This window comes from Perognathus longimembris, chromosome 17 (genome assembly GCF_023159225.1).
Source record: "Perognathus longimembris pacificus isolate PPM17 chromosome 17, ASM2315922v1, whole genome shotgun sequence".
Lineage (NCBI taxonomy): Eukaryota > Metazoa > Chordata > Mammalia > Rodentia > Heteromyidae > Perognathus > Perognathus longimembris.
In genome coordinates this window covers 18,993,707-19,006,091 of record NC_063177.1, presented here as the reverse complement: position 1 = coordinate 19,006,091, position 12,385 = coordinate 18,993,707, and the positions used below count along the sequence as shown (strand labels likewise).

General features: G+C 42.1%; 1 protein-coding gene across 1 annotated transcript in view; it reads right to left on the bottom strand.

Moving 5' to 3' along the window:
* Nucleotides 1-12,385, bottom strand: part of Nufip2 (nuclear FMR1 interacting protein 2) — a 30,337-nt gene that overhangs the window by 14,851 nt on the left and 3,101 nt on the right. The window contains exon 2 of the mRNA XM_048365105.1: nt 6,275-7,996. Within this exon, the coding sequence (XP_048221062.1) occupies nt 6,275-7,996 (1,722 nt within the window). The remainder of the gene's footprint in view (nt 1-6,274; nt 7,997-12,385) is intronic.

The window sequence follows — 12,385 nt, the reverse complement described above, 5'->3', positions numbered from 1 at the left end:
TAGTTTAAAAACATCCAGGTTCTCTCTCTCTATATATATATATGCAAGTAGACAATTTTTCTAAAAATCTGTAATCTCGACCATTACCACAAAATTTGAGACTTTGGTACCTCAAAAACCTAGGGTGCCAGATGTTGGTAGAGCGTACTTGTAGTCCTAGCTACTCAAGTGGCTGAAATCTGAGGCTCAAGGTTCAAAGCCAGCCTGGGCAAAGTCTGTGAGACTCTTATCTCTAGTTAACCAGCAAAAAGACAAACGAGCAGAGTACCAACTGCTCATACCTGTAAATCCTACTCAGGGAGGAATCACAATTCAAAGCCAGCCTGGAGAAGGAAAATCTGTGAGATTTACCTCTAATTAACCACCAAAAAGCCAAAAATGGAGCTGTGGCTCAAGTGGTAGAATGCTACCTTTGAGCACAAGAAGCTCAGGGACAGTGCCCAGGCTGAGTTCAAGCCCCAGTACCAACACGCAGGTGCATGTACACACATACACATACAAGTGGAGGTGTGAGCTCAAGTGGTAGATCCCCAGACTTGAAGGAAGAGTGTCCTGGCATTGAGTTCAAGTCCCAATAGGCATATACACCAAAAGAAAAAAGAAAAAAAAAAACAGGGCTAACTTACCAAGTACACATGAGGCCCTGAGTCCAACAATGAAAATAAACCTAAAATACTTGCTCTTTTTTTTTTTTTTTTTTTTTTTAGTGCTACAAGGTTTCAGCTCAGGACCTCACACTTGCTAGGCAGACACACTATTTTTGAGTTGGGCAGGGAAAAGTGAACACCTGGACTGAGATCCTTCTTTTGGCTTCCCACTTCACTTCACTGTAGCTAGAATGATAGATGTACATTATGCCTAGGTTCTTTGCTTAAAGAGTTTTGCAAACTTTTTTCTTTTCTTTTTTGCCAGTCCTGGGCCTTGGACTCAGGGCCTGAGCACTGGCCCTGGCTTTTTTTTTTTTTTGCTCAAGGCTAGCATTCTGCCACTTGAGCCACAGCGCCACTTCTGGCCATTTTCTATATGTGTGGTGCTGAGGAATCGAACCCAGGGAGGGCTTCAAGTATGCGAGGCGAGCACTCTTGCCATTAGGCCACATTCCCAGCCCCACAAACTTTTTTCCTAAGTCACAAGAATAGGCACTGGATAACAGGCCTTGATGTTTGAACGAACTGTTTTTCTTTTCTCTTTTGCTGGTCCTGGGGCTTGAACTCTGGGCCTAGGCTTCTTTTGCTCAAGGTTAGCACTCTACTACTTGAGCCACAGAACCACTTCCAGCTTTTTCTGTGATTAATTGGAGATAAGAATCACACAAACTTTCCGGCCTGGGCTGGCTTTGAACCTCAATCCTCAGATCTCAACCGAGTAGCTAGGATTACAAGCGTGAGCCACTAGTGCCTGGCTTCTTTTTTGCTAGTACTAAAAACTTTTTTTAAAACCCAGGGTCTGGCTGGTAGCTCGTGGTACATACTTGTAATCCTACCTTCCCAGAAGGCTGAGATCTGAGGATCATGCCTCCAAGCCAACTAGGCAGAAAAAGTCCCTGAGACTCATCTCCAATTAGCCAGTAAAAAGCCAGAAGTGGAGGTTTGGTTCAAGTGACAAGAGCAAAGCCTCGGGCAAAAATGCCAAGTGAAGAGTGAATTCAAGCTTCAGTACTGGCACAAATAAAAAATAAATAAAAAGCCAGGGTCTCCTGTTGGCAGTAGACACTGTTAGCACTTTGACCCATGTACCTAGCATCCATGATGGCTTATAACTGATATCCTCACATTCTCAGCATTCTACATAGCTAAAATGACAGGCAGTAAACTCAGCTATTGGTTAAAGGAAACTCATGTGTTAATTCTGAGCTGGCTTTAAACTATTGTCCATCTCAAGTTTTCCAAATAGCTAGGATTAGCTACTCAAGAGGTTGAGGTAAGGGTTGGAGGCATGGCTTAATTGGCAGAACGCTAGGCAATGAGTGAAAGTCAAGTCCCAGTCTTGGACCTAAAAGAAGAAAGGAGACTGAGATCTGAAGAACACAGTTTGAAGCCAACTCAGGCAGAAAAAGCCTGTGAGATTCTATCTCCTTCGCTAAACTACCAAAAAAAGCCAGAAGTGAGGCTGTGGTTTAAGTGGTAGAACACTAGCCTTGAGCAAAAGAAGGTCAAGGACGGTGCCCAGACCCTGAGTTCAAGCCCCAGAAATGGGGGGGGGGGGGAAGCAATATGTAATGTTGTATGTGGTAAGACATATTGGGAACGAAATTCCCAATAAGGCCAAAAAAGAGAAAACAGCTGGGTGCAGGTGGTTCACACTTGTAATCCTAGCTACTCAAGAGGCTGCGATCTGAGGAGTGCAGTTCAAAGCCAGCCGAGGCAGGAAAAGTCGGTGACTCACCAGAAAACAGGAAATGGTGCTGTGGTTCAAGTGGTAGAGCCCTTGCCTTGAGCTGAAAAGCAAGGACAGCACCCTGGCCCAGAGTTCAAGTCCCATGAACACGAACGAACACGCATGCACACACACAGTACCTGGGCCTTGAGTTTGAGCCCCAAGACTGACACCCCCCCCCCCCAAGAAAAGGCTACACATGATCTATCCAAGAACAAAGTTTGTTAGGCAAGTGCTCTACCTTTTGAGCCATATGCCCCAGCTCTTCATTTTAGTTATTTTTCAGATAGTCTTACATTTATACCTGGGAGAGCCTGAACCTGAATTGAACCCAAGGCTTCATGCATGCTAGGCAAGGACTCTACCACTAAGTCACACTCCCAGCCCCTGAGCCCTTTTGTTTATGTATATATTTTATTTACTTTATCTGCTACCATGGCTTGCTTTTTTATTGGTTGAGGTAGGAGTCTCAAGAACTTTCTTCCCAGGCTAGCCATTTCCATCCTTCTGATATCCACCTCCTCTTAAGATTATAAGGTAAGCAGCTATGTCTGGCAGCTATGTCTGGCTTTACATTGTATCTTTACTAAAATGATACACATTTATTTCTGTGCCTTGTCAAACATTTCATCAGCCCTGTTGTAATCCTAGCTACTCAAGAAGTTAAGATCTGGGCTGGGGATATAGCCTAGTGGCAAGAGTGCCTGCCTCGGATACACGAGGCCCTAGGTTCGATTCCCCAGCACCACATATACAGAAAACGGCCAGAAGCGGCGCTGTGGCTCAAGTGGCAGAGTGCTAGCCTTGAGCGGGAAGAAGCCAGGGACAGTGCTCAGGCCCTGAGTCCAAGGCCCAGGACTGGCCAAAAAAAAAAAAAGTTAAGATCTGAAAAAGCCAGTCTAGGTAGGAAAAGTCTTTAAGACTCCTATCTCCAATTAACCAGAAAAATGTCACAAGTGGGTGGGGCTGTGGCTTAAGTGGTAGAGTGCTAGACTTGAGCCCTGAGTTCAAGCCCTGGGACTGGTTTTTAAAAAGAAAAAAAAAAAAAAAAAGGTCTAGGGCTGGGAAAGTGGCTTAGAGTGCTTACCTAGCAGACACAAAGCCGTTCGATTCCTCAGCACCACATAAATGGAAAAAGCCGGAAATGGCGCGCTGTGGCTCAAGAGGTAGAGTGCTAGCCTTGAGCAAAAAGAAGCTAGGGACAGTGCTCAGGCCCTGAGTCCAAGCCGTAGGACTGGCAAAAAAAAAATTAAAAAAATCTAGAGTTCAGAACCTTTGAAGGCACTCCTAAATTAAGCATTGAGTACTTCAAAGGAGGCAACGGTTACATATCCTAGTACATTCACCAAGGGGATCAATCCTAACATTAAGAAAAATACTGAGCTGGGGGTGGGTGGGTTTGTAGCTCATGTACAAAGCCTTGATCATTCCTAGCCCTTCTCCGAGGATTATCTAGTAAATCTTTTTTTTTTTTTTAAGGTCAGAAGCTCAAACTTGGTACCTAACATTTTTTGCTCATTGGCTAGCGCTCTTTAACAACTGAGCCATGCTTCCAACCCCAACTGGTAAATCTTGATACTGGAAACTGGACATAACACCAAAGGTAGCCAACAAAAGAAAAAGCAGCCCAGAATGGGAGAAAATATCTGCAAATCATGGATCTGAAAACAAAATATCCAGAACATACAAAGACCCACTAAGCCAGGCACTGGTGGCTCTTGAACATAATACTAGCTACTCAGGAGGCTGAAATCATCTTGAGCACTGAAACCCAAAGCCAGCCTAGGAAGATAAATCTCTAACTAGCAAAAAATTAGAATTCAAGTGATATAGTCTCAGCTTAGGAGATCAAGCAAGAGTGAGAGTACTAGCATAGGAGAAAAGAAAAACATGTAAGTAGCCCAAACTGAAAAGTACATAAAAATAGTTGATAAATGAAAACATGCTGAAAAAGTTACTATCAGGGATGCATAAACCAAAACTACAAGAAAATGCATCTCCTACACACTGGACGGTTATCCAATAAACAGAAATATATGAAATTGCAACCTTTGTACAACTACTTTTTTTTTTAAGCCATTACTGAGGGAAGAGGTGACATTGTCCAAAAAGAAATGTACCTTGGGGGGAAAATGAGGGAGGGGGTAACAAGTTGGGTAAGAAATGTACTCACTGTCTTACGTATGAAACTGTAACCCCTCTGTACATCACTTTGACAAAAAAATATAAATGAACAGAAATTCTTTGCAGGTACAATTAATCTTCACATGATGTGATCTTCAATGAAAAAAATGTACTGTTTACCTAACATGTTACTGTAACCCCACTGAACATCAACTTTATAATCCACTACTTTAGTATGTGTAGTGATGCATGTCTGTATTCCCTAGCACTGGGGAAGATGAAGCATTTTTTTTAAAAGAGGGAAATATATAAAAACGGTTTTTGCTTATTCTACTACATGTCTTCCAATTGACGCACCACGGAAGATAGGCAAATATAGTTATTACTTTTTTTTCTGTCAGCTATGGGTCTGGACTCCTTCAAGGTCTGGGTGCTGTCTCTGGGCATTGCTCAAGGCTAGCTAGCACTCTACCACTTTGAGCCACAGCATCACTTCCGGTTTTCTGAAGTTATGAGCCTTCTGGATTTTCCTACCTGGGCTGGCTAGATCCTCAGATCTCAATCTGCTGAGTAGCTAGGATTACGGGTATGGGCCACCAAAGCCCTGAAAAGTTATTACTCTTATCTGAGGTAAACCTTTCTTCCAGGGAGGATATAATTACCTCACCCCTACAATATATGTTCTCCCTTTCTTGCAGTTCCAAGTTACTACTTAAAAGAGCACATATAGTACAAATTCAATCTATATACACATATGGGGTGTGGCTTTGTTAAGGAAGGGGGAACAATAAATTAGAAGACAAAAATCTCTTATTTGGGGGGCTGGGGATATGGCCTAGTGGCGAGAGAGCTTGCCTCGTATACATGAGGCCCTGGATTCGATTCCCCAGCACCACATATACAGAAAACGGCCAGAAGTGGCGCTGTGGCTCAAGTGGCAGAGTGCTAGCCTTGAGCAAAAAGGAAGCCAGGGACAATGCTCAGGCCCTGAGTCCAAGGCCCAGGAATGGCAAAAAAAAAAAAAAAAAAAAATCTCTTATTTGCTAAGGATTTAGTTATACCAGTCAAGTTTTAAGATGCAAAATAAATCATATTCTAAGAAAGATAATGTATTATTAATAATATGCAACTCTTCCAATTCCTTTAAAAAGAAAAAATAAAGACATGGTCTACTATTAGCCTCCCAACTCCCAGGCTTAGGCAATCCTCTTGCCTCAAGATTCCCAAGTAGGGAGGGCTATACATTGCCACATTTAGCCTGTAAGACTTTGGAGCCATAAAAGCAAATTCAAAGAGCCTGATCTGTACTATGCTGTCTAAACTACTTTCTGGTTACAGTGTTTTGGACTCTTCACAAATTTGGACTTCCACTCAAATTACAACTATTAAATACTTCACTAACAAGGCAGCATATGATCTAAAAAGCAGAGTGGATATCTTCAAATAAAAAAACTTAAAACTGTTACTAGTATTCAAGAAAAATAACATCATCCCTATAGGCAAGTCTCCAGATTTCTCATACACAATCCTTTAAGTCTTTGAACCACAAGGTCAATTATAGCTGTTTATATATAAAAACAAATACTTGCACATTAGAATCCTGAACATTTCTAAACTTATATACTATTTCCAAAGACCCCAGCGTAAGACTTTGAAACTAGCTGTTTATCTACACTCATTCCCAACTAAGCTCTGAAATGCTTAATCTCAAAATTTTGTTTAAAAATAAGCATTAAATTGTCCAGTAAGAATCTTTGAATAGAAAATAAGTTACCTTTAGTGTGATATACAATAGCAGCTCTTGGGTCAAAAGAACCCCAGCTATCATTCCTTTCTAGGCCTCTCTGGTATTTCTGTTCTTTGGCAGAGCCTAACGAAGTGTTCGTAGGAGAGGCCAGAGGATTTTGATTTTCTATCTCGTAGTCCTTTGAGAGAAACACTAAAGCACCTTGACTACTGGTGTCTGCTTTTTGCAGGTCACCTATATGACTGGATTCCAAGGATAAGGCTCCACTCTCACTAGCAGTCCCAGGTTTTAGAATGCTACCCAGAACTTGAGGACTAGTCCGTTTCTCCAGCTCATAAGCCTTGGGAAACACAGGATGCTCAGTTCCTGAGGGGATTATTTCAGCACCCTGTGAAACCAAAGTGGCAGGATATTCTCCTTGAAATGTCACCTCCATCACTTTATGATCTGATGATTTTCCAATAACAGTCTCAGGGCCAGCACTGGGCTCATTTATAAATGATAAACCCCATTGATTCTGGAAGATATCCCCCAGGTTTTGCTGATCTGTCTGAGAAGGCAGATCCACCTGTGCTGTGCTCAACAGCACAGTTTGCATATTTGAAGGGTAGATAAAAAGGCTAGACTTAATTTGCTCAACAGCTGCTGAAGTTAGACTCATATCCTGGAGAACTGAATCAGTTCCAGAAGAGATGGGTGTCAGAGTATTAGCAGCAGTAGTTAGCAGTGGCTGAGCCCCTGGATACAAATTTGTATCAGTCCCCGCTAAAACAGGCCCATTAGAAAAGTTGGCAGAAGTAACAGATTTCAACGCTGACATAGGGACTTGGGATAACCGACTTGAAGGCTGGGTCTGAGTTTCCCCAGTAGATGATGAAGAGGATGATGATGAAGATGGTGACACAGAAGAGTTCTGAATAGTTTTGTTGAGGTTTTCCTTAACTTTGCTTGCATAACTTATTTTAGGAACTATTTTAGCACTACTATTGTCCACTGGAAAAACTGGAGGTGGTTTAAATAGGGTCCATGAGTCCTCTTTGGAGGCAGCAGCTGAAGCATGCTTTCCTTTGGGCCGATCATCAAACTTTTTGCTGCTCATACCAGGTTTAATATCTGAGCTTTTACGAAGCAAATCACCCATAGCAGGTTTTCCCCGACTCGTTCCTCCAGGCCCAGTTTCATACTTCCAAATGGGCTTTGAACCATCTACTCGATTTCCCTTTTGTTCACTGTAATCAGGCTTGAAAGTTTCAAGTCCCTGTTTCAAGGTTGTGACACTAGTCTCTTGTTGCATTATTTTGTCCTGCACTAAATTAAGGTTTTCACAACCCTTAGCACTATTGCGCCTAGCTTTCCTTTTTTTAGGAGTGGTATATCCACTCTCGGACCCACTACCATCATTATCTGCTCCTCTGCCCATATAACCATTAGTAATATAGCCTGAATTATTTGTTATAACACCATTTGGAATTGCTATAGCATCAGTCTTATCAACAGACTGGCTCTCTCCAGATTTATTTTCATAAGATTTCCCATTCTTTTTGTCCATGCTGTTTTTCTGAATGAAATTCTTGGTTTTAATTCCTGCTTTTCCAAAGGTACCAGCCTTCACAGTCTGCTTCAGACTAGTGTCTACAACTTGCTGGTTGCCATTGAGGACTCTGGAAATAGGATTGGTAGCATCATCAGAACTGAGGCTCTTTAAAGATATTTCTCTTTCTCCAGCATTACCATTTATTTCACCATAGCCTGTGGGAAGAAAAAAGAGATTTTAAAAATCGCAACATTTAACTTATAGTAATACCTAATGGCTGTTAATACTGTGTACCAGATACTATTCAATAGCAGTAGCCTGTTACTTTCTTCCTACTTCTACAAAAGAAACTTGTCATCCTCATTTTACAGATTAGGACTCAACATCCATTGCCAAGAAAAAGAGTCAAGGGGCTGGGAATATGACCTAGTGACAAGAGTGATTGCCTTGTATAAATGAAGCCATAGGTTCACTTCCTCAGCACCACATATATAGAAAAGGCCAGAAGTGGCACTGTGGCTCAAGTTAGCAGGGTGCTAACTGAGCAAAAAGAAGCCAAGGACAGTGTTCAGGCCCTGAGTTCAAGCCCCAGGACTGGCAAAAAAAAGTAAAAAGTGAGCCATGATTCAAACCAAAGTCTGACATCAAAGCAAACATGACCTTTTGTTTTTGTTGGTTGTGGGGCTTGAACTCAGGACCTAGGTAGGCACTTGTCACTGAGCTTTCCTGCTCAAGGCTAGGGCCTACCAACTTGAGCCCAACTCCACTTTTGGTTTTCTGGTCGTTAATTGGAGCTAAGAGTCTCAGACTTTCCTATCCAGGCTGGCTTCGAAGAGGGTCCTCAGATTTTAGCCTGCTGAGCAGTTAGGATTACAGGTGTAAGCCACCAGGGCCTGACTCAAACATGACTTTTTTTTTTTGGCCAGTCCTGGGGCATACACTCAGTTTGGATGCTGTCCCTGAGCAGACTACTTCTGCTCAAGGTTAGTGCTCTATCACATGAGTCACAGCACCACTTCTGGCCTTTTCTGAGTAGTTTAGAAGAATCTCATCAACTTTCCTGCCTGAGCTAGCTCTGAACTGCAATGTCTCTAAAAATTAGTAGAAATTTGAATGCTAGTCTATGTGAAATCTTACTATCATGACTATACAACTTGCTTACCATTGAGCTTCTTACCACTTCCTATTCAAAATAGTGAGAAAATACTAACACAACTACAATAAAAGGAACCTAATTTTTAATTGTTATGTTTCGGCCACCATAAATAGCTGTTACTATAGGCAATTTAATTTTGTCAGCCACAATCTTTTCAACAATTTTAAAAGTAAAATAGTGATAGTTATCAACCATTCTATGAAAAGTACAAACTCGCATCCTAGTCAAATCAGAGATACATTTAAGTTAGTTTTTCATAGGACATGAGTAGAGATCCAACAAAAACACTATAAATTAGTAGCCATTTACCATTTTCGTTCATGCTTTTTAGACTTCTGGACTGTAAAAGCTAAAAAAGTTTTTGGTTTTGGTTTTCTTTTTTTTGGGGAGGGGGGGGGAAATAGCAGTATTAGGGCTTAAACTCAGCCTGTGTGCTCAGCTTTTATGATCATGGTGTCTACTACTCGAATCACACCTCTAGCCCAGTCTCTTTGCTGGTTGAAGAGTCTTGTGGACTTTTCTGTACATACATACATACATGCATGAATACACACAGTTTTAATTTCCTATATGGTCAATACCAATCAATGTAATGCAAAAGACTCTATGGTGTTCTCAATATTAAGAGTAATAAGGAATACTGAGATTCTTTTGAGCACCATTGTTTGAAAATAATTATGTGAAACAGAACCGTCTGGGAAGATTTATAATAAGAGCTTACTAAACTTTTGTCACTCATTTTACATCAGAAAAAGAGAAAAGATAAATAATCAAACAGTTAAGATACTTCATGAAGGGGCTGGGGATATAGCCTAGTGGCAAGAGTGCCTGCCTCGGATACACGAGGCCCTAGGTTCGATTCCCCAGCACCACATATACAGAAAACGGCCAGAAGCGGCGCTGTGGCTCAAGTGGCAGAGTGCTAGCCTTGAGCGGGAAGAAGCCAGGGACAGTGCTCAGGCCCTGAGTCCAAGGCCCAGGACTGGCCAAAAATAAAAAAATAAAAAAATAAAAAAAAAAGATATTTCATGAAGAATGAGTTTCCAGAAAAAACTCTTTTAAAACACTATGCACGGACTGGGGATATGGCCTAGTGGCAAGAGTGCTTGCCCCGTATACATGAGGCCCTGGGTTCAATTCCCCAGCACCACATATATAGAAAATGGCCAGAAATGGCGCTGTGACTCAAGTGGCAGAGTGCTAGCCTTAAGCAAAAAGAAGCCAGGGACAGTGCTCAGGCTCTGAGTCCAAGCCCCAGGACTGGCCAAAAAAAATAATAATAATAAAATAAAACACTATGCACCAAGAGTGGCAGTGGCTCACACCTATAATCCTAGCAACTTGGGAAGCAGTGATTGGGAGAATCTGAGGCATCACAGCAAAAAGCGGGGCATAGTGATACTCATTTGAGATCCTAACTATGTGAAGTCCTATAGAAGATGTGGTTTGTGGCATGTTTCAAGCAAAAACAAAAGGCCCTACCTGAAAATAACTACAAAGGGTAGGGGCCACAGCTCACAAAGAGAAGAGCGCTTAGCTAGCAAGTATGTTTGCTACCCTCAGTACTACACACACAAAAAAAGAGCTGAGGGGCTGGGAATATGGCCTAGTGGCGAGTGCTTGCCTCTTATACATGAAGCCCTGGGTTCAATTCCCCAGCACCACAAATACAGAAAACAGCCAGAGTGGCGCTGTGGCTCAAGTGGCAGAGTGCTAGCCTTGAGCAAAAAGCCAGGGACAGTGCTCAGGCCCTGAGTCCAAGCCCCAGGACTGGCAAAATAAATTTTTAAAAAAAGAGCTGAGCACCCTTGTCTCACTCATAACCTTAGCTGCTCAGGAGGCTGAGATCTGAGGATTCAGGTTTGAAGCTAGATGAGGCAGGAAAGTCCATGAGACACCCCCCCCACACACACCAGTTCCTGGGGCTTAGACTCAGGGCCTGGGCTCTGAGAGCCTGAGCCTCTTTAGTGATCTAGTGCTCCTCCACTCAAGCCACAGCACCAATTCTGGCTTTTTCTTAATAGTTTATCGGAAATGACTCTCATGGACTTTTCTCTCCTGGCTGGCTTCAAATCACAATCCTTGAATCTCAGCCTACTGAGTAGCTAGGATTACAAGCCTGAGCCACCAGCCCATGAGATTCTTAGATCCAATTAACCACCAAACTCACCCTGAAAGTGGAACTGTAGTTCTAGTGATAAGAGTACTAAAGCCTTGAGCACAAAAGCTCAAGAACACCACCTAGGCAGATTTCAAGCCCCTCAAAAACAACAAAAAAAAAAGTTCTAATCATTCTTGCAACAGAACAGCACAAAATTTGTACTATAAGAGAATGCATTTTGTTGCTTTTGTTTTTTTTTGCCAGTCCTGAGCCTTGAACTCAGGGCCTGAGCAAGCACTTTGCCACTTGAGCCACAGCGCCACTTCTGGCCATTTTCTATATATGTGGTGCTGAGGAATCGAACTTAGGGCGGCTTCATGTATACAAGGCGAGCACTCTTGCCACTAGGCCATATTCCAAGCCCAAAAATGTATTTTATAAAAGTTCTTATCTTCTATATATTATTTTCAGTAACTGAAAAAGCTATGAAAGTCAACCAAAAATTTCAGAAAAGTTCTATGAAACCGAAGAGTCACTGTTTAAGATGTTTTCTAAATTTTTTTTCTTTAGAAAGGCATGTTCCTGTATAGAACCTTCTCAGTGTTTTTTGTTTTTGTTAGTCCTGGGGTTTAACCTCAGGGCCTCGGGTGCTGTCCCTCAACTCTTTTGCCTAAGGCTAGTAAGCTACAGCTCCATTTCCCATTTTCTGGTTATTGATTGGAGATTTCCTGCCTGCTCTGGCTTTGAACCCTGACCCTCTAAGCCTCCTGAGTAGCTAGGATTACAATAGGCAAGAGCCACCTATGCCCAGGGCTCATCTCAGTGTTTTTAACAGTTCTGTATGTAACTGCTGTTATGCAACTATGGACCAAAGACAAGAACTATCTATCCTGCTTAATATGCCAACAGGTTAAACAGATGTTTATACCCTCTGGCTCATTACTCATCATTTTCTTATCTTAATTACAGGTGAGCCATCAATCTGACAGACAAAAAAAGTCCAAATTAGTTGAATCAAAGAATTCTAAGTGAACTAGAATAAGCTCAGGTAAAGTATGATGGCCTATGCCTGTAATTCCAGCAATCCCAAGGGCTGAGACAAGAGGATCCTAAATTGAAGCTAAGCCAGCTTAGTGAGTACAGTGTTTGTCTAGCATGCACAAGACCCTGGGTTAAATTCCCAGTATGGGAAAGGAAAAACCCTCCCCGACACACTATACTCCAACTCCCAAGTTTTAGTGACAGAAAGAAAATTCTCATTTAACTAATAAACCCTTTCCCATGACAACTAGAGAGACACCTTTTGTTTTTTTTTGGCCTGTCCCAGAGGGCTTGGAACTCACTCAG